The sequence below is a fragment of the Diadema setosum genome, chromosome 1 (genome assembly GCF_964275005.1).
Source record: "Diadema setosum chromosome 1, eeDiaSeto1, whole genome shotgun sequence".
NCBI lineage: Eukaryota > Metazoa > Echinodermata > Echinoidea > Diadematoida > Diadematidae > Diadema > Diadema setosum.
This window is the reverse complement of record NC_092685.1, coordinates 23,682,907-23,710,347: the sequence shown is the minus strand read 5'-3', so window position 1 is coordinate 23,710,347 and position 27,441 is coordinate 23,682,907. Positions and strand designations below refer to the sequence as shown.

General features: G+C 38.7%; 1 protein-coding gene across 1 annotated transcript in view; it reads left to right on the top strand.

Annotated features, from left to right (window-relative positions):
* Positions 1 to 27,441, top strand: part of LOC140226338 (xanthine dehydrogenase/oxidase-like) — a 69,961-nt gene that overhangs the window by 17,603 nt on the left and 24,917 nt on the right. The window contains exons 4-12 of the mRNA XM_072306859.1: positions 10,973 to 11,069; positions 13,755 to 13,863; positions 14,398 to 14,586; positions 15,535 to 15,612; positions 16,821 to 16,901; positions 17,448 to 17,589; positions 19,041 to 19,208; positions 19,605 to 19,681; positions 20,905 to 21,004. Of these exons, the coding sequence (XP_072162960.1) occupies positions 10,973 to 11,069; positions 13,755 to 13,863; positions 14,398 to 14,586; positions 15,535 to 15,612; positions 16,821 to 16,901; positions 17,448 to 17,589; positions 19,041 to 19,208; positions 19,605 to 19,681; positions 20,905 to 21,004 (1,041 nt within the window). The remainder of the gene's footprint in view (positions 1 to 10,972; positions 11,070 to 13,754; positions 13,864 to 14,397; positions 14,587 to 15,534; positions 15,613 to 16,820; positions 16,902 to 17,447; positions 17,590 to 19,040; positions 19,209 to 19,604; positions 19,682 to 20,904; positions 21,005 to 27,441) is intronic.

The following is a 27,441-nucleotide window of genomic DNA, read 5'->3' as shown; positions in this document are numbered from 1 at the left end:
GAATCTTGTCATTAATATGATCAGTTTGGAGAGCTCTTAAAGCTACAAGCCTGTAAAATTTTCCAGCAATTAAGCAATGAATCATCCAATCCAAAACAAAGGAAAATACAGCGAGTGCGTGTCTTTACAGAATGGGATTTATACCCGGACGAAATATGGTGCTATATTGTACTAGTAACTACTTGCTGACTTATTTTAAGGGCTCTGCTGGTTGAGTATCCATGTTTAGCTAAATGAATTGTAATTTGGCGATAAACAAAAATTCCCACGAGCAACAGAAACACTCTAACCTCCGATATAAAATAAGGGAAATTGCGTGTTTGTGTTCGTGGGGATGTGTATACTTGAGGAAATAGTGAAACAAATGACATAGGAGTGAAGCTGAACTGCCTAAGAAAAAAAGGAAAAATAAAGAAAGCCCTTGCAGCTACAAGCCTGTGAAATTTTCCGGCAGAAAAAGCAATGAAACGTCCAAAAACAAAACAGAGGCAAATAGAGAGAGTGTGTGTTTGTTTACATGACAATATGATTTGTACCTAGACGAAAGCGGCATTACCTCAACTAAAATAAAGAAAGAGACATAGCTTCTAACCACGTAACTAAATGGTAAGTCTTTTCGAACCAAGAGTGTGGAACGTAAGATGAATCATGACGATCACCCGTGACCGACACATCTTCAAAGGGAACAGTTAGAAGTGGAAGGAGTGTCAAGCATATTGTCTCAACAAAGCAATGAGACAATGACATTTAGGCATTCCATAATTTCGCTCTAAAATCAATGGTATTAATCATGTAGGCCTACCATTGCTTGCATAGTCCATAAACTTTGCTTTACAAACTTTCAGTGAAACGTGTCATAACATAACTATGTAACTCCATTAGCAGTGACTACTAGATAAACAAAGATATATCAAAATGAACGCTTAGCACATATAACTCAGGGGATTATAACCTGATACTCTGCTCTTCACTGCTCAGATGGCAACAACACTCATCACCTACGGCTGCGTATAGAGAAACAGCCATTACTTAAATAACAGTTTTGCCTTTTATTTGGCAGATCGACACACAACCCCTTTAAACACACTGTAATTGGCACGGAGGGACATGAAAGAACTCTTCATTAATACTAAACAGCATATGCATTCCACTCATGTGGCGCAAGATACCTCTAAAGCAACATAAAGCCTGTCTACAACTCCGTTATTGGGTCAAACAATACAGTACGAAATATCACAGAGATGAGCGAGACGGTATACACCTGGCTTAGAGTAAATCAATTCAGTTCTTTTTCCCACTCAAGTTGAAGTATTTATATAAATGCATAAATCCCCACCTTCAGTATAACAAAACAAACGTAGCGAAAAGGGAAGAGAAGACGAGAGCTGGCAAAAATATACTGCACAACTGCAATTTATAACCTTTTGTGTGACAAGTGAAGCAAAATGTATTAGATGTTATAGCAGTTGTTTTTTTAGCATAAACAGACAAATAGAGGACATGAGACACATTCGTGAAGTCCTATTCTTTATACAGTCCCACATAATTCAGATGAAATTGTTTCTGTCATGCAACCATGTGAACATTTCATGCGTGTGTCGGCGTGGGCAAGTAAGTCGATCAGACAGGATATGTAAATGAATATTTACCAATAGGTCTTTATACTGTTAAAAAACAGAAATCAAACATGGCGATAAGGTCTTTTAAGGGTCACCTTCACATTTACATGTGTATTTTCAAGTCGAAATTTCCAGTCGAAGCGCTTTGGTCTCCAACACAAAACAAAGGGATATTGTGTGTGTGTGCGTATAGGTGCGGTTACATGCGAACGTGATTTCTGCATAGGTGAAGGTGTAGTACTCCATTGAAGAAAAAAGTAAAAAAAAAAAGTAAGTATTTTGTTTCGTGCTCTTGTGGGGTTCGAACCCGCAACCTCACGTCTCTGAAACGTCGCCTTTAACCACTCGGCCATACGTCTCGACGAGAAAACATGAGGAACGTAAAGTTATGTATGTCAAAGATGATTCAGTAATCGTCTGGTCGACATTCCATTCTCATTTTCAGTTTTAAACTGCAAAATTATCAACCTGATGAGATTTGCAAAAATAAAATGCGTGATTTCTGCAGCTTATTGTCTCAGCTACAACATACTATAGATTCAGAGGAAATAAAGCAAAATCAGCTGAGATAAAGGTGCTTAAACGTTGTCAAGGCAATGCATGGTTTAAAAAAAAATCACCTCCCATTGACATAACACGTAAACTTGTCCGATTTTGCGTCTTTACCTTTAATCGCAATTTGAAGTGTGATGGTAAGTCTTCTCGAACTAAGAGTGTGGAACGTAAGCTTCTACGTGAAAGATGAATCATGACGATCACCCGTGACCGACAAATCTTCAAAGGGATCAGCTATTAGAAGTGGAAGCCCTCGTGCCAAGCATATTGTCTCACCAATTCCAAAGCAGTGATACTCTTACATTTAGGTATAACATAATTTCCCTCTGAAATCAATGGTATTATTTATGTACAATTGCTTGCCTTGTCCATAAACTTTGCTTTACAAACTTTCAGTGAAACGTGTCATAACATAATTCTGTAACTCCATTAGCAGTGATTGACTACATAAATAAAGATATATGACATTGAACGCTTAGCGCGTATAACTAAGGGGGATTTTAGCCTGACGCTCTGTTCTTCACTGCTCAGATACCAACAACACTCACCACATACGGCTACGTATAGAGAAACAGCCATGGCGAAAATAAGGTTTTCCTTTTCTTTGGCAGATAGACGCACAACCCCTTTAAACACACTATAATTGACGTGGAGGGACATGAAAAAGTTCATTACTACTACTGAGCAGTGATGCCTTGTACTCATGTGGCACAAGATACCTCTATAGCAACATAAAACCTGTCTACAATTCCGTTATTGGGTCAAACAATAACAACCTGGAATTTCAAAGAGATGAGCGAGACGCCGTTATACACCTGGCCTAGAGTTAATTCATTCAGTTGCCATTCCTGCTCCAGTTGAGTTATGTAAATTATTTTCCGACCTGTCTTGTGCAGTGTAACAGGAACAAACGTAGAGAAAAGGAAAGAGAAACGAAAGGTGGCAAGCGGGGCACTGTATACCAAGGGCAATTTACAACATTACGTATGATAAATAAAGCAAATACAACCTCCAGCCTCCGACAAAAAAAAAAAAATGGAACTTGAGTGACTGTGTCTCGTGGGGTAGTTATATACTTGATAAGATAATACGATAAATGACATCGGAGTAAAGCAGAACTGCCAAAAGAAAAACAAAGAAAGAGAGAGAGAGAAAATAATAGCGTCCTGCGGGTCTCGAACATCTCGTCCTAAGGTAGTGCATAATGACAATGCAGCGGGCTAAGCGACTATAAAGCCACACGGCTGTCCCGAAGATTGGATGTGAAATTCATAACTTAATATCATTTACAACATGAAAAAGTTCATTACTACTACTAAACAGTGATGCCTTCCACTCATGTGGCATAAGATACCTCTATAGAAACATAAAACCTGTCTACAATTCCGTAATTGGGTCAAACAATAACAACCTGGAATTTCAAAGATATGAGCGAGGCGCCATACACCTGGACTAGAATTAATCAATTCAGCTCCCATTCCTGCCAGTTATCTAAACGTACATGTTCCTACCTATCCTGTTACAATATAACAATAACCAATGAAGAGAAAAGGAAAGAGCAAACGAAAGGTGGCAAGCGGGACACTGTAACAAGGGGCAATTTACAACATTAAGTGTGACAAAATTAATGAAGCAAACCCAATCTCCAAACTCCAATACAAAACAATTAAGGGAAATAGAGCAGCCGTGTTCACGGCTTACGTATACTTGATAAAATAATACGATAAATGACATCGAGTAAAGCTGAACAGCCGAAAAAAAAAAAAGAAAAAAAGGGAAAAGTCCTGCGGGAGTCGAACTTCTCGCCTTCCGGTATGGCGTTATGAACACCCAGCGCGCTAAGCGATTACGCCAAATGGCTGTCCTGAAGATCGTTTGCGAAACTTAAATTTTTAATTATACAATCGTGACTGTTGACGGAGATGGCGCTATTCAACTTCCCACAAGTGGCCGCGTGGATTCGACCAATATACAGTTGCAAACAACGATCGCCAATCGTTCCGTACAGATTGCATTCTCATTTTCAGTTTTTAACTACAAAATTGTCGACCTCATGAGGAGATTTTAAAATATAAAATGCATGATGACTGCAGCTTATTGTCTGAGCTACAACATACATAAGTTTCAGAGGAAATGGAGCAAAATCAGCTGAGATAAAGGTGCTTAAACGTTGTCAAGTCAATGCATGGTCTAAAAAAAAATCACCTCCCATAGACAATACACGTAAATTTGTCCGATTTTGAGTCTTTACCTTTAATCACAATTTAAGGTATGATGATGTCATCAAATTTCAAAACCATGACATGGACTTGAAAGGCAAATGTTCAAAGTAAAACATATTTGAATTTGGGATAATATTGAGCTTAAACAAGAGAGATACGAGCAAATGAATGTCAGAAACAGTACCTCAAAAAAATTAATTCCACTTTTTTGATTTCAGATGATGATATGATGACGTCATAATGTATTTCGGGAAATATTGATGCTTGAAATGTTATTTCCAATTCATATGCTTTTGTAATATGCAATAAAAACATAGGGTCACCCTGCGTTTTAAAGAGCTTTGGCGAAATAAACAAAGACATGTTTTTCGCTATATTTCCACATAGACGCGCACACGAAATTTCAACTTTGACGCCAGCGCATTCCTTTGTTATAAGTCAAAATTGATCGGAAATCATTGGATATTGTTACTTAATGTATCAGGAATCCAAATCTGTCAAAACAATTGCATTTTCATGTTGCTTACGCGCACTGCGCGCGAAAATGCGCGGACGGACGCCTACGCGCGGAACGCTTAAAATTGTCTGAAACTTCGAGATTTCCCATTGGTAAGTTGTTTTGAGCCTTTTAAAAGTTTGATGCGCGCGTACGCGCGCGTAATGATGTCCTAGGTAATTAGCATTAACATGTAAGATAGAGCGTGACCTAAACTTAATGTCCACAGAAAATGATACAGAAATGACCTTTAGTTATGAAGTTATGATCGATCATGTAACATGGTCCGAAAATCACAAAATGGCGCCTAGATGACGTCATAGATATGTTACTGTCATGAAAACCTTATTGTGGCTAGATTTTGTCATGAGACATGTTCCCTGAAAATGTCATGTTATTCCGTAATGTCATTCTTGAGATATTGATGACACAAAATTGTCCAGAAAGAAAGAAGAATAAAAAGAAATAAAGAGAGATTTTGACAATCACAATAGGTGATACGCTGATAGCGTATCACCTAATTAGACTTACATGGAGGCAGGAAGGGCTACAGCAGATCAGCTGTTACAGTGTAGCATATGCCTTTCCCTGTGTTTACAGTATAGGGGGTTGTATGGTGTGTGTGTGTGTGTGTGTACACGGTGTAATTTCTATTTGGTAGGGTAGTGTACAGTGTACATGTACAACAAAAAAAAAAAGAATTACAAGAAAAAAAAATGAAGTCATATAATCAAACTTCAAAATGATAAATTACTCTGTATGTCTGTAGTATGTGAAAATAGGCAGGTATACTATGATAAAATGCTTCAAATACCGGTACCACAAACTGTGACTAAAAGCCCTATTTTAACAGCCCATAGTGCGACAATGTCACAACATAGCCAGAAGAACAAAATTCCTCACCTCAGGCATTAAAACCGCAGGAGCCCATTTTAAAAGACACACACCAAAAACCTTCTCCTGGCAGGTTTCTACGAAGGGAGTGTGTCCACTGATGCAACTACCCCGGCCACCAACCAGAGCTGCTTGTCTATAAACAAAACATGGTTACAATCACTGATCTGAACTACGAAGAGGTCAGTGGTTACAATCCATGTACAGTGTATGTGATTGTTGCGTGGTGTGTTAATCATTCTCTGTCTGCAATGTTGCACATGTGTGCAGAGTGTACATATCACAGGACTGTTACCACAGTTGTGTTGTAATAGAAGGGTTAATACCTGGGTAATGTCAGGTTAATGTTGCTCTAATTACCCCAGCTGGCTAGAATTGGGCAAAAGTCACCGTGACATCTGGGCAACATTTTTGCTGAGACTGTTTTAACAGGCAGGATAAAAAAAAAATGTTTATACATGCACGCTACCTTGACTTTGTCACAGTGGCAAGGCTCTGTTAACCCGTTGAGGATGAGTCCCAAGTATACTTGGGCAAGTGTTTAGGGGAAATGCTTGTTATAGCAAAATCAGTCCGTCCTCCATGGGTTTAAGTTGGGCTTATTAAGAAGTAAAAGAAAAAAAAAATGTTTTCACAATGAATCAATTAGGTAAAACATTAATATGATTATAGACCATGACAATTATGTGACAATTGGCTGGTAAAGCATATATAACAGAGGGCTTCTAATGCCACGTACTGTTACTATAAAGTTCACTATTAAAGTCTCACATATTTAATCTTGATTTTATGCATAAAAATGATTTTCCTTGGCATCATACCATAGTTTAATGAATTGAAATGTGTAAGGTTCTGTCAGTAATATCAGAAATCAGATTTGACAATATTAGATAGAGTAAGTTTAGCTGTAAAGATTGGTAGTGATCTTGCAACTCTGGTTTTGGCAGCTAGCTGAAATATGTGTGGTTATCAAACACCAGGCCACAAGTTATTCTACCCTTTACTCAGGCGCGGTGGAGCACCCCAATTTGCATCTCATTATCGCCCCGTTCTATTTGAATTTCCAACGGGCATCCACGGCTGCCCGAAACTGTGTGCATGAAAAAGTCAAATCTTTACCTTCTCCTTGTGCCGCTATGCATGCCGCTAGGAAACTCAAACTTCCCACACTATCTAAGTTTTTAAAAACCTTCCTTTTGATGAAAAAATTATGAAATTTGCTGCACTACAACTTGAGATATTAAAGCATTTTGAAAATCACCTCTCGCAAAACATGCTCTCTGTTTTTTTCCGACTGGACTATGGCCGGGCTCCAATGTGTCCGAAATTGGCAACATAACTTCATCAGGCCTCAATCCATACATGGTGAAAGTTTTCGCTTGGTTCCACCTGTACTTTTTGAGAAATCAACTTGTTTTTACAGGGTTTGGAATAGAAAATTGTAGTCAGCGAAACAATTGAAAATGACGTCATTTCTTTTCCCGTAATATTGGGCATGCGTGGTATGTGAGATTCAGGATTTCGTGCTCATTGTTGGTTTGCATGTGACGCAGTCAATTTTGCCGAGTGTCGCACGGCGGTGACTGCTGAGCTGCTGCCGCGCACGCTGCAGGCAGCAAAGCATTTGTGTGCTGTGACATGCAACGCTACAGTGACGCGATTATATATACATGGGACCGACCTGTACGCGTTGCGTTCGTGTCATTTTTGACATCGCCTTGTGGTTTTTTCCGACACAACCATGGCCGGGGATATTACGGTATGACATTTAAAATGCAAGCAGATAAATACATTTCGGTGTACAGTCAAACCTGTCTTAGCGGCCACCTCTCTATAGCGGCCACCTGCTTATAACGGCCACTGAAAAATCCCCCGAACGCAATTGCTGTATTATAGACCCTTTATATAGCGGCCACCTGCCTAACGCGGCCAGCGGCCACTCATTTTGTCTCCCGTGGTGAATATCAACCTGCGTATAGCGGCCACAAAAATTGAGTTGATCCATTAAATCGGCAATGAGTACAATGTCTTTTACGTTCATTGCGTGATTTCTACCGAGTCCTAGCTCAGTCACAATCACACAGACATGATCGACAAAATATTAGTGCAGCTCTTTGCCACGAAAACCCATCTTACCACCAACTTGACTAGATTAGATCTAGGCTTCAGTAATGCAGCCTGAATAGATGCTACAAAGGCAAAGACAACTCCTAATGACAACTTACACTGTTACCAAAATGCAGACTAATTAGTGTTTAAGTCCCTTTGAATAAGGACAACATGGTACTTGTCTGGGTATTGTTTCTATAGTTTACGTAAATGTTACACATCATCAATCCTCCATCGAACTCAGCTCTCGTGAGCCCCGTTCATGCTAACCGGTAGGGATGAACCAGAGCACTTCTCAGGCCCGAAATATTATTTTTACATCAAAAGAATAGAAGGAGGCAATGAAAAAAAATGAAGTGAATTTGTCAACGAAAATCCCCATAATAGCACTGCTGCACATGCAAACTTATATGTTGTTGTTGTTGTTGTTTTTTAAAGAATAACATGCGGTATTTTCGGCCTATTATAAAATGCAAGTAATGGAAATCAAAATGGCCGCCAACCTGTCTATAATGGCCACCTGTCTATAGCGGCCATTTTTGTTGTTTCCCTTGGGTGGCCGCTATAGACAGGTTTGACTGTACTTTGTTCGAATGGCGCTTTGGTTCCGCAATCACACTTTGTGAATTTTAGGATGATTTTCGAGGCATACTTTTGGTAATTTTGCTCGCCAGGTTTTCGCTAAAATTTCACATTTTATCATTGTCAAATCCTTTAATATGTTATATGTGCATATTCGGACATGTTTTCAAATTCAAACTAACTGAATTTTAATCCGAAAATAGGTTTCCTTAAATTGTTATTACCTTGAGAAGTTGTTTACTTTTTCTCAACTACGCGAGTACATGTTGTTTACTTTATGCAAATGAGGCTCGGCTGCTGATGGATTTCTGCGAGATAATTGGGGTGCTCCACCGCGCCTGTTCTGGATGAGAAAAACACATTAACCAACAATGTACACACCAAAAAAAAAAAAAAAAAAAAATGGTGGTGATTCAATTGAGCCACCAAAACTTTTAACTTCTTATAAAGTAATGGCCTGACATCTGTTTGTGGTACCCTGGGCCACCAGAAATACAGTAGATTGTTATTACTGATGGCCCAGTGGCCCCGGGTCACCAGGCCAACACTAATATTGGGTCTTGTTGTGTGATTACATATTTAATTAATGCAAGTATTGTATATATATATAAAGAGAAGATAATTTTGTGGTAATGGTGTTGACTGGTTTGAGATCACATGACCCCCGCAGCCCATGTGACCAGTCAATTTCAGTTATGAAGCTGGCCTCATCATGCTGGGCGTCATTTACACAAAGCTACATTGTATGACCGGCCCATAAGCCAACCTCAGATCATCTCCAAAGGATAGCTGGAAAGGAGCATGGGCTCAGGCCGGTCTCCTGTTATTCCAACAGAAGTTACTATACATTGCTGAGGTGTTCCTTACATCCTGCGTTAAGACCAAAGACATGAATTTGAAGCTGTCATTTTAATCTTCTCATTTTTTATTTTATTCCTTTGTTTCTTGAGCAGTTTGTCTTGTTGATAGCAATATAACATTACGTGGGAGTTGGCCTTCCAGGTTCGTTGATCTATGGCATCAGAAATCCTCCATCAAGAGTTTCTTTTACAAAGGGTTTAATGTGCATACTGTCGGTGCTCATCAATGTATGCAGCTTTTGTCTCCTTTAAAGGTGCATAGTCCCGGTAGCATAGAGGGCGCTGTTGATAATACTGCCGATCACCGTTAGCATTGATACGAAGATTACCGAAGTTGAGCTGTCATCAAGAGTAAAGTGTGTAGGTGTTGCGAAGTAATGTTGCCTTCGTTGTCTTCTCTGCGCATTGCGCAGTCTGTAGTAATGCCAGGGTGCGTTCATATGTGCTTCTTATTATGACATCACAAAAGAAGTTTGCTGAAGCTGTCATCCCCCTCAGCCGAATCATGAGCCGAACTGTGATCGGACCACTGACTATAGTCAATCGGACTTCTTCGGACTCGGGGAAGTGGGCCACAGCGTAAGCGCTAAAGAGGAGTCGATAGCGTAGGTCTCTTTAGGAAACTTGCGCCGTGCGCCCGCGTACGCATTTGACTAAAACACCGGGACTATGCACCTTTAATAGAAGAAGGCAGTAATGTTAAAAGACCCAGTATTGTTGGGAGACATGGACAGCCTGATTGAATTGATCTTCATTTGCTACCCACTGGGGTTCAATCCAATTCGAGGAAAAGCTCTCATCAGCGAATACTGCACATGGGGGCAGTCTAAAAGCATTGATGTTATGACAGAGATTTTGATCATGTGTGCCACTTGTGCTTTCATGAATAACTGCCACTCGTAATACCATAGTTGCTGGTTTTATATCCAATGCTGTCTGGGTATAAGTGGGGCTTAGGAAAGAGAGTGGAGACATATGCCACTGACAAGTTTATGATCACATGTTTGAGCTCTTGTTCCATTGTTATATTTTGTTTTGTTTTTGTTGTGCTTTTTGTGTGTTGTCAACTCTTTCGACCTCTTCTTGTACTTTCATTTCAGTGCCAAACAGGAGAGATAGTGCAAATTTATTCCCTCCCCCTTATCTTTCAAATTGGTGTAGATTGAATTTAGATTTTTAAACACATGAAGCTTGTAAACTTTAAAAAATTTTATATCTGAAATGTCAAAAAAATATAATTTTATCTAAATATGATATACATACAAGTATCATTGCTTACGAGGAATAGATAAGAAGATGGTATGGAGTCATTTGCACACTACAGAACTAAACAATTATGACCAATTAAGCTCATGTCTCATGCCTTATGTCTCTTCTGAAAACAACACTAGATCCAAAGTTTTTTTTTAAATTTTTTATTTAGCTTTATTTTCAGTCAGTGTGCCTTATGCAGTGCTTGTGCTCATTGCTGGTTTTATCTCTGAATAGTGACAGTGCATGAGTGAGAAGGGCATGTATGCAGGGAAAAGTGTTGTGCAGGTTTACCCACAATGCAACTGGGTGTATCCAGACCAGGCAATGTATCAAACTGAATATCAAAATGAGGATTAAGTAGCCCTTAACCCAGACATCCAGTGGGGCTCACCGGGACCAAGTTGGGCTGTGCTGAAGGTGGATGCGGGGCTTGTACCGTGATGGTCTCCAATTTCGACCGTACAACACAGAAGATTCAGTATCCTTTAAAGATCCGCTGTAATGGTGACAAGAAACAAGTGACTGAGTCTGGGTGGCCTTGTCTGCTCTGCTATTACAATTTGTTTTAATTCTATATATAACACATGAATAGATTATTTGCTTTTTTTTTGTTGGTAGTATTGGTCCAGTGATTCTTTTTTTTTCTGATGTTTTGCAAAGTATATCTTTAGAATATGAATTTGGCAGATTCTTTTTTTTTTTGGTTAAATATATTATGAAGGATGCTGTGTATTGTCATGTATCATAGCTCAATGTGTTCTACTTAATTTTGAGGTATTTGTATGTCATTGCAATGTATTTCAGCCTTCGGGCAAATAAACCATTCTAATAATAACTCACATTCCTTTACAGAAAACAAACTATGCATTTTTTATTTTTATATATTTTTTTTTTTTAGGGGGAGGGAGGGAGGAGTGTTCTTTCTGTAGAAATTACTCTATCAAGCTTATTCTTTCCACAATATTGAGAGATTTTTGTGGTACCCATACACACAAAAAAAGTGTAAAGAATAGAGACCAGCCTTTCAAAAGTAGACCAAGGCAACTGGGGGGGGGGGGGGGTTATTACTGATTTAGTGACATATTTTGTGGTCTATGGTCTTTGTGTGTGATGTGTGTCTCATCTACCAAGGTCAGCAAATAACAAAAAGTATATGTCCGGTGGTCAGTTGTTGTTGTTGTTGTTGTTTCTTTTTTTTAGATTTATCTTTTTTCAGACAAATCATCCAGAACAGATAATTGGCAGGACTCCACTAAAGTGCTGTGAGACTGCCAGTTGCTGAAAATGAGATTTGGAAACTTCCTGATATTAATCAAGGACAGATCATTTTTTATGCCTCCGCCACGAAGTGGTGCCGGAGGCATTATGCTTTCGGGTTGTCCGTCCGTCCGTCCTTCCGTCCGTCCGTAATGAATTTTGTGGACAAGGTAACTATCGAAACCTATTGAGGTATCCTAATGAAACTTGGCATGTATGTGTATTAGGGGGTGAAGTTGTGCCTATCAACTTTTGGGTGCACATGCTCAAGGTCAAAGGTCAAAAGGTCAAGGTCAAATACATAAAATTTCACTATTTCCACCATATCTATTGAATGCCTGAAGAGATTTTGTTGAACCTTAGTGTATACATGTATTACCCAATTAAGATTCTCCGGTGAAAGTTTGGGTCATGAGGTCAAAGGTCAAAGGTCAAAAGGTCAGGGTCAAATACATAAAATTCCACTATTTCCACCATATCTATTGAATGTCTGAAGACATTTCCTTGAAACTTAGTGTATACATGTATTACCCAATTAAGATTCTCTGGTGAAAGTTTGGGTCATGAGGTCAAAGGTCAAAGGTCAATAGGTCAAGTAAAAATATCAAAACTTCTTTTTTTTTCTCTGTACCTTGGAAAATTGTTCAAGGTATCTTCATGGAACATAGTATATACATGTACTGACTGGAAGTGATTATCTAGAGAATGTATGGTTCATGGGGTCAAAGGTCAGGGGTCAAAGGTCAAGTGCAAGACTTCAAAATTTTACTATTACCCTCATATTTATGCAATGCCAGCAGGGTTATTTTTTTACACTTGGTGTATGCGTGTGTAACCTAATAGAAATTCTCTGGAAAGTTTTTTTTTCTCTTTTTGCCTCAAAGGTCAAAAGGTCAAAGATCAAGTGAAAGTGCTGAACTAACTTTTTCCTCCATATCTCGGAAGTGGCTCGAGTTACCTTGAAACTTAGTACATATTATGCATGTTCTACCTGAAAGTAATTATCTTATGAATTTTACGGTCAAGGGCCAGATGAAAATGGTAACAATTTACTATTCAATTCAGAAATTGCACTTTTTCTCCACACCTGTACCTTGAAAATTACTCAATGCCTAAATGTATGAATGGGTCAAAGTCAAGTTAAAGTCCTTAAATCCCTAGATACATGCTCTCCTATTCATCCAATTAAACATACGTCAAGGAAGGTGAACATTCAACACATTTGTGACAAACTTGTCATTCCAATATTTTGCCAATTTTGTGAAAATGTAATCACACAGTGTCCACATGTACTATCTAGACCTATTGGGAAAATCATGCATTATGGCGGAGGCATACCAGTCGCCAAAGCGACATTTCTAGTTTGTTTTTGAAATTGTGTTTTGAAACTTTTGGACTGATAATTCACAGAACCAGCAGGAATATTAGGAAGGTGGCGTGAAGAAATTTTTCCAATTGCGATATTTTGCCATCACACGTTACGCATACCTACACAGAGACAGAGACACAAGCAAATTAATAGTGACATACGACATGGATTTCATATATGAATCGTTCTATTCATCCACCTACGTATATTGTGTCTATCCATCCATCCATGTATTTATTCACATAATCTATTTGTTCATCAATAGTATGAAGGATGTCTATTCTTGTGGTAAGTGGTGAAGGAAATCTGATCCTTCAGTTGTCTATTTATATCATTGTTAATGTTTCAACATTTCTCTTTAGAGTCCACGAATATTTCTTGCTCTTATTATGAAAGATTGGGACAGTATTTCTGTATCTGTTGGTCAGCTCTATAATGTATTCACTATACAGCTAGTGTTGTGTAGAAAATTGGCCACAGTGCCCAGGCTACTGCCATTGTGATGATGTAATTTTCGTGAACAATCAATCTTCCCAGACACAATGCTGTCAATGCATGCTTGGCTCCATTATGCTCGGTCCACTTTACTGCAGTCACTACGGTGGAGGGAATTGGGAGTACAAAGACCAAACTGCATCCAGTCCAGGTAACTTTAACCCCCCCCCCCCATGCATTGTAGTTGGTTTATGGAATTAAAGGAGACCGCCAGATGATTTTCAGATATTTGAATAATTACAAGTGTACAAATTGATTAGACTGCTTTAAAAGAGTTTCAGAATTTATAGTGACTGGGATGCGCAATGAGAATGTTTTCATATACAAATCACAATGAACGAACTCAAAGGATGATGGCATGGTAGCCTCACCATAGGCATACATGGGGGGGGGGGGGGAGCTCAAGGAAGCAGAATAAGAGAAGAAAGCCTGCTTAGATAGATTCTACACAGGTGAACTTGTCAAGCAAGCTGTATTGTAATTGAATTACATTGCTACATTTCTGAAATATGTGAAATATTGTCTATCTATTAAAGGTGATATCATTATTGTGGTTTTTGTGTGTGGAAGATATGTGTAGAAATTTAGATTGGATGTCAAAGGAATCACAAAAAACAAAGCAAAACAAAAAGGACAACATGAGCTCTTGTTCAGCCATTTTTGTGACTTTTTTTTTAATACCCAGGAGCGCATTGCCAAGGCCCATGGTTCACAGTGCGGCTTCTGTACTCCCGGCATTGTCATGTCCATGTACGCCCTCCTGCGCAACAACCCACAGCCAACAATGGAAGAGATCCACGGGGCGTTTGAAGGCAACCTGTGCCGATGCACCGGGTACCGACCGATCCTGCAGGGCTACAAGACTTTCACCAAGGTATGTGGAAACTTATTGTCGACATGGCATATTCTGTTGTGTCACAAGATTCATTTTTGTATAAATTGCAGTATTCTTTTTTCTTGCCACAAACATAGTCTGTTCCCACGATACCGATATCTCTTTCAGTCAAAGAGAATTCTATGCTTTTAGACCGAAATCTTGGAAATCAATAGAAAATAGCATCCAGTTGTATGACTACGGTCTGTATTCACATTCAAGTTGGTTGAATACCGTGCAATTCACCAATATTTTTTTTTCTTCACGTTATGTTTTCAACCCATATCCACCGTTTGCACACCATGGAGCTTTTAAGCTGTTGATGCCAGAGGGTCTCTCAGGCATGTTCACTCAACTGTGCTCTCTCAACTTCAATTTGATGTCACTGGCACTTATGGGAAGAAAAGCATGGAAAACTACATTTTATATATGAATTGAAACAGAAAATGATAGTCTTTGGTATAAGATGTATATCAGAGTCCTGTGATGAATTATGCTATGTCACATAATATAAATATGAACATATGTAATACAAATTTATGGAAGCAAGGCTATTAAAAGCTCGTCATTGTCCAAGTTATTTCTGTTACGGATAATCCTGTGTATCAGTGATTGCCACATTTGCGTGAACTACGGAATATTCCGTAGATCGGCAGAGATGGGTTAAGATAGTGCATTGCATGTCTTTGCCTTTGGCCTGATGCGGGGCAAGTGATGTGACTGTTTTAGGTCATGAATCCTCGGCCCCTCTTCATAAAAAGTTGATAGGATAGCGACTCTTGCTGGAATGGTAATTGTGGTGGTAATGACAAGAATTCAGCTTCCTGATTGGCTGTTGCTACAGTAGTGTATGGGAAGTTGCCATTCCAGAAAATGTTGCTACCCTAACATCTTTTGTGAAGTGAGGCCCTGCTCTCATTTTGATGCCTTCTTCTGTCATCCATCCAGGAGGGGTGTTGTGGAGGAGGAAACTGCCAGTCGGGCCCCTGCCAGAAGAACAGCGGTGACAACCGAGAAGATGATGAGGTAGTTTGGGCAGAGCAACCCTTCTTTTTTTTTTAAATTTTTTTTTTTAGCTGCACTAGCAGTTGTAGAGATTCACAATAAGTTTCGTCGAAGCAAACATGAAATGGAGCCATGTGATTTTGATTCTTTCTGGAGGGGGCCGGAGGGGGGAATGCAAAAGGGGATGTGATGTGTGCCAGCACTTGCAATGATAGTTTTAGGGGACTCGTGAAACGTTGCAGAATAAAACGAAAGCCAGAAAGCATGCACCCAAAAAAAGAAGAAAAAAGATCTAAAACACATACATTCGCAGACGCTATATGCACTAGAGTAGTGAGAGTGAGAGATGAAGAGATAGATAGGAGCAGATTCCCATAATATTTGGTAAAACAGACACGTGACTACTTATCTGTTAATGGGGGGAGGGTCAGGGAATGGGGGAGATGGTAGGGCAGCAACATGTCCCTCTAAAGATAATTTCACTATTTTTGAGTGAAGTGCAATGTATCTGTGATTGTCTCGACAATATTACTATTCCTTACCATTCTCTCAAGTTGTGGAACTGAACTGTCATGACTGGTATGTCATCATATCTTTAAACAAAAGATGTCATACTAGAAATGTGTGCAGGCATTTACTTAGTACACTATTTTCATGCTGTGTATGTATGCATGATGCGCACATCCCCACATGTATCTCTTGCATTCAGTATGCACTGTAGTAGGTATTATTCTGTGTCCTGACAGTTGCTTGAATCACTTGTTTGCAGACCTGGGTCCCGTTTCATAAAACTTGTTGTCAGTAACAACTGCCGCATTTCTATGACAAATTTGCTCTCAGCCAATCAGATGCAAGGATTGCAGTAGCTTATGTCAACTATCGTAACTTGTCATTGATAACAAGTTTTATGAAAAGGGGCCCGGGATAGGAGAAATATTCATGAAAGCTGAGCATAGTGTATATTAAAAACTTTAAAAAAAGATTTTTTTTTAAAGCTTGATGTGGCTTTTTTAAAGATCTTGAGATCTACAACTGTAGAAGTCTTGAGATCTACTATTATTTACAACTTCATTGACTTTGGTATGGAAGAGCAAATGAAGCAACCATAGAGAAAAAGAGATTGAGTTAAAGAAAGAGAGAGGGGTGGACATAAACTTGTCTAAATTTAGTCCACTATATTTGATGAACTTCTTGTATGCCCTTCATTTGAACTCTCTACTATAATAAAGGCACCCAGCATGTTGTTTGATCCAAGGGAATTTGCAGAGTATGACCCATCACAAGATCTCATCTTTCCTCCAGAACTGATGGTAAGCTACTGTACAACATATGGATGTGGACTGCAATGTTTCTCTAGTGGTCAGAAAGTTGTATCTTTCTGCACTTTCATACTCTTGTTAGTCAGTTATGTTTGCTACAAAAATCAGTTAGATTTTTATTTTCTTCAGTTCAATATTTATTTTCTTTCTTTTAAAAACAGCCCCTTTTCACCCTGATATTATCATCGTTGTCATGATCACTATCAAAGATCAATTTTAGATGATGATTTTATTTATTTTTGTCTGATTATCGTGTTTACAAGGATTGTTGTAGCAGTGATGATGATTATTGATGATGCAGCATATTAAATTGCTGTTAAAAGATAAAGTAACAAGTCTTTAGACTGATATAAGTTGAATTTAATGTTATTGTTTTTGTTTGTTTTTTCCTAATGGAAAAGGTAGGTTGTGCAGAGAAATTGTCAATTGAACAAGGTTTTTTGATAATTCCTGTATTATTTGAAAATGGGTTTGAATGAGAGGACATGACCATTTTTGCCTCAACTTTATTTCTATTTGGCCTTTTTCCATTTGCAGATGACTTCAAGTGAGCCACCAGTGTCCATTTCATTCCAAGGAGAGCGAGTCACTTGGTACCAACCTGTGACCCTTGATGAACTGCTTGACCTCAAGGTCAAATACCCCATGGCAAAGCTGATTGGTGGAAATTCTGAAATTGGTTAGTGTCAAGGACCATTTTTTTTTTTTTTTTTGGGGGGGGGGGGTAATACATACTCCATTTTGTGTGCCTTCTTTGACATGATACTAAAACAAAGTTGGAGCTTTCATGGAATTTTAGAATGTCATAGCTGCACAGAAATGTGCATTCACTTGCGGAGCAAGCATAATTTTGGTTTTTTTTTGTTTTTTTTTTTGTTCCCTTAATACATGTCACTTTAACATAAAGATGAACAGTAGTGTGCATGGAAGGAGTGAATGGAGATATGAGGGTTTTTTTTTTGGGGGGGGGGAATGGAAGAAGAATGTGGTATTGATTTCAGTTTGATTTCCTGTCAGCTGCACCTGGCTTGAAGAAAAGAATTCAGCTCCTTTGAACCTTTGAACCCAAGCTTGTGAAAATTCCTCTCTGGATACTAGCAAATGTAAAAAGGAGACCTTTAGATGGTTTTCAGACTTTTACATTTGAACAGCTATAAATCAGTTATACTGAGTACAGAGTGTCTGAATTTATAGTGATTGCGATGAGGAATGAGAATGTTTTCAAAATGTAAACAAATTGCAATGAACAAGAATGATGACATGGCAGCCTCAACATAAGAATGCATGAGTTGGGGCTCAAGGACATGGCCGATGCCATGTTTTCAAAAGTGGGGGAGCACCCTCTTCGGGTTTCATGAGCTAACAAGCAAAAAAACATTTCTGATACATTTCTGATATATGTGGGGCTCCTATGTCATCAATATTGTTCAGTGTAATTTGTTGAAGATTTTTCAGAGTATAAGTTTCTCTGCTCAAGGACTGCAATAAATTCCACAAATCTATATTTGGGGCTGTAGATACATATACTACATGATGAGAAATTTTGAAAATTGTCGGGAATGCCCCTTTAAATCCAGGTCTGCATTTACCATCATGCTCCATCACACATGAATTTCTATTGTGACAAGAAAAGAAGACCTTTTGATGAAGGAATGATGTTGTTGCCTCTAGCTGTGAAGATGGAAAGAAATCCATCTTTTGTTAGAGATACATTTACCTAGATCTTTATCTTAAGAAAATATTTCTTTTTTTTTTTAGAGGGATTTTTTTTTTCTTTTCAGTTGTGGAGACACCATTTTCAGCTACCCAGTGGCAGAGATAGTACATTCAGATGTTTGATGGTTATTATGGTGTAGGTGAAATACCAATACCTCTTTACATTGCATGACTAGTATGGCATGGCACCACAGTACATATGAAACCATGAAGAACACCTGAATTGTTGATGTTGCCCGTAGAGATCACAATGAAATCTTTACTTGTCAGAGGTAAAATTTCATGACCTCAGCAGGCACTTAAATTTCACTTATAATAACTTTGAAATGGATCCTCGCCCAACACTCTGTGCAATTATCATGTGATAATGCTTTGACATGTGATGTCTTTCTGCACTGCCATGTTGACCTCAAGGTGTCGAGATGAAATTCAAGAACCAACTTTACTCCGTGCTCATCTCTGTGACGCACATACCGGACCTGACTCGGATTGATGTGAATGGCCAGAGTGTGACCATTGGGTCCTCGGTCAGTTTGACGCACATGGACAATTTCTTTAAAGACTTCATAAAAAACCAGCCAGGTAAATATTGACTAGAATATGCAAAGGTTTGCCTGTGTATTTGCAACAACGTAATCCTTGCCCTCATTTCAGTAAATAAATTGTAGGGGTTCATGATAACCTGGAAATCCATTTCTGTTACTTTTTTTATCTCTCCAAATGCCCACTTATTTGTGTTCTTACAGTACAATCCTTTGGTTTGTATTTGGTCTCAATTTATAATTTCTGTTTCGTATAAAATAGTAGCCACTTTTAACATGTTGTCTTTAGGGGCTTTCAATGATGAATGCTCACAATACAATGATGTATACAGGACAATGCCTCTTTTTGTTCTTTGATTTGAAGCCCAGAGAAGTCTTAGAGATCTCTCAGGATCTGAATAATATCATTGGTATGCATGACACATTCATTTTGCAGAATACAAAACCAGAATTTTTGCCGCCATTGTGGAAATGCTCCGATGGTTTGCCGGTCCTCAGATTCGGAACGTGGCCGTGAGTATCTCTTCGGTTCTTCTTGCCCTCATCTTAAAGGGATGGTATAGTATTGGCTGAGGTGAGATTCAGCTTTTAACCTTATTCGAGATATTTAGAAACCACTCTATGAAATGTTGAGAGCATACAGTTCTTATGAAAATTGAATGTTTATTGTATAAAAATCAGTTTTGAAATGACTGAGATATCCAAGAAACATGGTAAAACAAAGAGATCCTCGTAAAAGTTGTGGCCTGTTGCAGTTTATTAGGATCATTTTTTTTTGTTTTTTGTTATTTCTCAGCCATTTCAAGACCAGTTTTCATCAAATTGTGAATTCCTCTAAGAATAGCATGTTCTTCCATATTTTATAAGAGGTCTGTTATTATCAAACAAACACATAAAAAAGGTTGGAAACCTGCAGCCCCATCTAAACCAAAACTGTACCATCCCTTTAAACAAGACTCAAGTTATCTTTATACTTCTGCCCCAAAGGGTACGAGAGAGGCATTGTGTTTTCTTCGTTTGTCTGTCTGTCACTTCTTAGATCTCCTCATGATCATTACTTTTCGAGGAAAGTTATATGGGAATTTTCTTGATATCTTAGTCCAAGAATATTTCATGAAGTGTGGATACCCTCAATTTTAGATTCTTGGCAAAATCTCTCCAGGTCTGAGGTCAAAGGTCAATGAACTTTTGCTGAGCCCAGAAGTTATCAGCTGTCACTTCAAATGAGAATGACCACTTGTAATTTAGTTTTGAAAATGAAAACCCTGTAAAATATATGGCGTATCCAATGCATCTTGTGCAGCGGGAAATGCTAGAAGTCAGTGAAACTTTGATATTGAATAAACATTAAAATACACACTAACTGAAGTGAAGTGTCCCTTTGGATACATGGAAGGACATACTGTTGTTTTTGTTGTTGATCACATCTGTTGTATCGTGATTGTGTCATAAATTCTATATCAAGATTCCAGCTATAGTGAGAAGCAGCTTAAGCTGCTACAAAATTGTAATCCTGCCATAAACTGTCTAAATTGTGATGTAATAATGCACACATATAATGAGAGCAGACGCTCTTATTGTAGTCATACCTTTATGGGATGAATGCCTGACTTGTAATGTCACAGTGTATGTTTAGTGAATGCAAATACTTTTAATTTGTTGCTATTATCGCCATTGCATAATTCACAAGACATTTTCATGTGTGTGAGTGTATGTTTGTCGGTGTTCCATTTCAGGCTGTTGGTGGCAACATTGTCACTGGGAGTCCTATCTCGGACCTCAACCCCATATTCATGGCAGGTCAATGTACTCTGGAGTTGGTGTCGAGATCTGGAGGTGAGTTCCTGCCCTCTTAACTTGAACACAGGGGTTTTCACTATAGTCTTCAAACCCCCTTGGATTACAATGTAACCCAACCAGGTCCTGTCCCTTTAACTGCTGAAAATCAGAGAGCAGAGTTTCTACTTCGGCATACATGTACTGTAGCTCAGACAATTCCATACCTGCTCTTGCAGGGTGGAAGTACAGTTGGCACTGCTTAGCCGAGACAACTCAGGAGTAAGACTTCTGTCCCAAAGGAGGTCAGAAATTTAGCAGTCGTACACAACATATATGAAGTTCAATGCGTATGGACCATAAACCCCCCCTGAAGAAACATGAATGTACGCACAGGGTGAGCCATAAGGAATTTTTGCACGTCACAGCAACATGCTGCAATCTTTTTGCTCAATATCTTCAAAACAACATGCAACATTCTATGCACCTTGATAAAAAGAAAGAAATGATGATGTCCTGAAAAAAAGAAATTTGCCAGTGAGTCAAATGGATCTGCAAGCATTCTAAACACTGGATAAGACTTTGTGTCCTGGGATTGCAGCTCATTCACAATGGTCAAATGATTAAAAAAAAAAAAAAAAAAAGCAAGAAAGGAATAAAGAACGGGGGGGGGGGGGGGGGGCTAAGATGGCACCAGACAGCATCTAGAGTTACAGAGCTTCTAAGACCCTCAGGTAGGTTATGGACACCCAAAGCTACTACACACTCCCAAGTGCGTGCTTTGCATTCATACATAATGTCAAATTTGTTTTCCTTCATACAACATGCTAAAATTACTCATTAAACAAAAAATGCAGAGACTCCAACTCTCCCGTTTTCGACGGGAGATCTCCCGCCGAAAACCCATTTTTGCAAAATCTCCCGTTCTCCCGTTTGAGATTTAATTTCTCCCGCCCTGGCTCTTTGTCTCCCGTTGGAAAGGATTTCTTACATATTTCTATCGTATGTTGAAAAAATAAGCCTTAGATAACACCAGAGAGCATCTAGAACCCTGGGAATTTCGCGCTTCGCACACATCAACTTTGAGTCTCCCGTTTGCTAGGGGTTTCAGGCGGGAGAATCTCCAGATCAGAAGGTACTTTGGGTTGGAGTCTCTGAAAATGGCTGATAACTCAAACCTTAAATGGAACACTTTCTTTTCTTTTCTTTTTTTGTGTGTTGTATCTATTGAGTTTTTTTAGCATGCAGGAAGATGAATTGTGTACAAAGTTTATGGTTTGTGCGAATATCTGATTGACTTTCTGTATTGTATCACATACTTCATCATACTCAATACTGCACTATGTCACTGCACTTCAGGACAAATGACGCTTCAGAATATGTGAAAAGATCACTCAAAATAAAGTAGCCTTTGTGGGTATGGTAGCGGTATGCCCACATTTATTTGAAGTGTCCCATTTCTTAATGCTAAGTGCATTGATGGAACGCCATGTAATACAGTGTACGTGAAAACGTGAGAAATCATTCTTTTTTTTGTGGGGCAAAACTTTTGTATGTCAAGCACAGCTACGTGTAGTCTGATATTATTTTTGTGATGCATGTTTGCATCTGGAGAACATATGAAATGATACACCGAGGAGAGACGTGCAGCATTTTATTTTAGGATGTTCTGTATCTATTGGAATTACGAGTTGTTTGTACACTATAAAGAGTACTACTGCAAGGAAAACCATGTATTTAAAGGACAAGTTCACCTTCATAAACATAAGGATTGAGAGAATGCAACAAACACACATCAGTGAAAGTTTGAGGAAAATTGGACAATTGATGCAAAAGTTATGAATTTTTAAAATTTTTGTGTTGGAACCGCTGGATAGGGAGACTACTACAGCTTGTGAGTCATATGCGTACAACCGTATAAAGAAAATGTAAAGAAAATTCAACATATTTTCACTTTTTTCGCATAATAAAAGAGCACTTGACTTGCCTCTTTCTAAAGGCAGGGGGAATAATATTACCCATAACATTTGTCGGTAACGAGTCAGGGGAATGTGTACTTTTTTTCAAAAGATGAAATTTTGTGAAATTCTCTTTATATTTTCCTTATATTGTTGTACGCATGTGACATCTAAGTTATTCACACACTGCAGTAGTCTTCTCATCTAGCGGTTACTGCACAAAAACTTCAAAAATTCATAACTTTTGAACGGATTGTCCGATTTTCCTCAAACTTTCAATGATGTGTTCTACTAATATTGCTACATTCTCTCAATCCTTATGTTATGAAGGTGAACTTGTCCTTTAAACCCGTTGAGGATGGACTGATTTTGCTATAACATGCATTTCCAATAAACACCCGCCCGAGTATTCAAGGGGCTCGTCTTCAACAGGTTAAAGTACTGGTATCCACCAGTGAAGTTTGCCCAGTGAAAGATTTAGTTTGACTGCACCCACAATCTATGTTTTTGTGCAAGTTTACTACAAAACATTTCCAACCCCAATTTGCTTGCACCTAGTAAAACACATTTTAATGGGAACTAATGCAAACATAGGACTTATGTTACCATTTCCTTTTGTTAAAGAAAACTGTTGTCTTGTTAGGGATGTTATCATTTTATGCCACAGAATGTAGGCTGTCTCTTATCAAATTTGTGAGCTTGAGATTTCTATTTTTAGCTCACCTGAGCCGAAGGCTCAAGTGAGCTATTGCAATCGCTCTTCGTCCGGCGTCCGTCGAGCGTCGTCCGTCGTGCGTAAACTTTTTACATTTTCATCTTCTTCTTGAGAACCCCATGACCGATTTTCACCAAACTTGGCAGGTAGCATCCCTAGGGGGATAGAATCTCAATTTGTTCAAATGGGCACTATGGCCCACCTGGGGGGTCCCCCAAGGGGGCCCAAATACCCTAAAATTAAGGAATCTTTAAAAATCTTCTCTAGAACCAGAAGTGATAGGGCTTAGTTGATACTATGAGTAAATACATTGATGACTGTAGTTTCAAGTTTGTTCATGGGGGAACCAGGGGTGCCCCCCCTTGGGACCCAGGGGAGGGGTCCTAATGGGGCCTAAATTGTACATTTTCATCTTCACTTTGAGATCGCCATGTCTGATTTTCACCAAACTTGGTAGGTAGCATCCCTAGGGGGACATGATCTCAATTTGTTCAAATGGGCACCATGGCCCACCTGGGGGGGCCCCCAGAATCCCCCCCCCCCCCCCCCCCCCCCGGGAAGGAGCCAATGTTGAGTATAGACAGCAGGGCTATATACAACTAGCCAGTACATTTCATCCACCAGCGATCATCACAGCCATCTGAAGTTCATTGTAGTCATGATTAATCACAGAATTGCACACTAGAGAAAGATACCAAAATACACTCCAGTTGTTATGCCATGGCCGTATCTACGAATATCACTTTATTGAATGAGCACATGACCATTCAAAAATTCCGTGGGGTTTGACTTCCAGTTTGGACCGACCGGTGACATTTGATAAAACAGTCTCATTCACGTGCAAAAGAGCAAGAAGAACACAGTGGAGTTGCATGTATCGCTTGATATCAATGCAAGTTTGTATCGTCAGATTAACCCGTTGAGGACGGGCTGATATTGCTACTACACGCATTTCCCAAATACACTTGCCTGAGTATACTTGGGACTCGTCCTCAACGGTTTAATAGGAAGACACGGCCACCATAATTTATGCAATTAAAATTTTGAGTAAAAGGGACTGGATTTTCCCTTCAACTCGTACAATTTGTAACTCTGCCATTTTTACTCCTTAGACAACTTAAAAAAAGAAATACATGAATACAAGGTGACAAATAAGGACTTTTCTTTGGGTTCAAGTACATGAAAGGGACTGGATTTTCCCTTCAACTCGTTTAATTCGTAACTCTGCCATTTTTACTCCTTAGACAACTTTTTAAAAAATACATGAATACAAGGTGACAAATAAGGACTTTTCTTTGGGTTCAAGTACAAAGTATAAAGGGACTGGATTTTCCCTTCAACTCGTACAATTCGTAACTCTGCCATTTTTACTCCTTAGACAACTTAAAAAAAATATACATGAATACAAGGTGACAAATACGGACTTTTTCTTTGGGTTCAAGTACATGTGTGTTGTGAAGAAAGTTTTGGCTTATATAAATGTGACTTGACTCGTGTTGACTGTATTGTACTACGTATGTACTTGACTGTCCTGGCATATAATTAGCAGGTAAATGAAGCATGCCAAACAGAAATATTTGTGATGGTTTCAAAACATTGCAATGCCTACATTCATTGAGTAGCACATATACAAATGTGTACATTAATGCACACATGTACAGCAAAGCAATCTAATGTAGTAGAAGTCAACCAGTGTTATTGTTCAGTGTTGATTTCTTGGCAAAACATGTTAAGGCAATGCAGACAGTCACAGGTTCCGATGTATGGAAATCTGCAAATCTGTGCTACAACTTTGCCTTTAGTACACAAATTAATTCAAAAGATATACAAATGAACAGAGCTGCAATATTCTGAGCATGGAGCATCCTTACTTTACAATACTGTGATAGTCACAGTGTGACATTTAAGATAGGAAAACGGCTATGAAACATGAAAATTATTGAAAAAATCAACCAATGTTTCTCCTCAATAAGAGCAAATGTGATTAGTGTTTTCTCTTTCTTTTTTTATGTGATTGAAGGAAATGTTAAATGAACTTAACTCACCGCTGCAGCGGCTTTTTATGTTGCATATTTTAAACTGTAGATGATTGTCATCGCTAAAGTATGCATGACCCTTACAGAGATAGAATGAAATAATCAGACTTACAAGCTTGTACGTATGATGAACACATACGACAAGATGTGATTAGAATTGTCATTATCAAGAGAATGTCAAATGATTTGCATTTGAAAATATTCCTGGTAAAGTTGTACCTTGTAGGCTAACTTACTTTACATCACTACTTTACATCACTACACAGTATATTGTACATCCAGTGTTACAGCTTTAGACACAACATGCATCATTATCATTCAAGGCAAGATATAGCTCTCCTTGCGTGCATAAATGTGTGCAACCAGGCTATCAGAATCATCACATTTGTACTGCTATGTAGTGTGATTACAAATCCAAAATGATAAGTATCAGCATCATCATATGAGGAAGTTTAGATTATAGTACTGTTTCATTCTACGTGACACATACCATGTCTGAGTAGCAGGGATGAAACAGAGAGCTGTAATATGATAATTAGTTCTTGGTTACTTTCAACACGCAGCATGCCCTAATTGCCACACTGAATGCACTCGACACTATTTATATCCATGTGCATGCACTACCACAAATGGCTGCAGTGGACTGCATTGGGCTATTTTACCTGTGATTAGCATATCTCGAATTAATTCTTGTAGTTGTTTTGCTTTGGACTGTAGTTACAAGCTCTTCAGTTACACTGTTTCCGTCAAGTACATTTCAGTGCCTGGAATTCAGTTTTACGTGTACTTTTGTTATGGAAAGATGTAGTAACAAAATACACAATTTGCTAAATCTACTCCTTTTGAATGAATACGTCTTTGTGCTCAGTATCCAATATATCATTGCCGGTCACACGAACCGACGAATCACTCGATTTTGGGTCAAATTTTCGATTTTGAGATTTTCACTCATTTCGATAGCAGACATTCCATACTACATATTCTGAAATTCTCAGTGTGTAATTCCGTGTAATTTTTACGTAGTTATCACTTTTGTAGAAAGTATGTAATTCCATTTGTGAAAATTATTTGTTTTCCCCATAGACGCGTGTGTTAAACAATCAGGTGATTCGACGGTTCGGTGACCGCGCGTACTAGTACGCGCGGTCACCGAACCGACGAATCAGTGCGCATTGACTTGCGTGTAGTTTTTGAGATTCAACAGTTCATTGACCGCGCGCACAGTGCGCGTACTATGTAATACATGTGTTGACAATGACAACGCTCAGTGTACATGTACATATGGACACACATGGAAAATGACAACGTTCTTTGCAGACCGAAAATACATGCATGCAGCTCTTTGACGATTTCCCGCTTATTTGTTAACAATACAATTCGATAAAAACATCACAAGTTAGAGCAAGAATTGAAGTCTGATGTACTACAAAAATAATTGGAAATTATAGACATGAAAGTGTAGCAAACATAAGTCAAAAATGGGTTAACTTCAAATGCGATTTTCTCGAATTGTCATTCTTACGTAAACCTGAGGGATTCGTCGGTTCGTGTTACCGGCGACGATATGTGCATTAGGGTTTGGTTTGTTTGATTTATTTTTGTTTTTGTTTTTTTATTTATGTTAGCTGTCACTTCTGATGCTGCAATCCTTTTATGAATATGTGTCTACTTTTCTAGTCTTGCCCAAGTCAGTGTTTTTGTAACACTTAGAACCTGTTGCCAAAGCAGATGTTGTGTTTGCATTGGTGAGAAATAGTCTATCTACTACTGCAGCTTTATCTTAGTAGT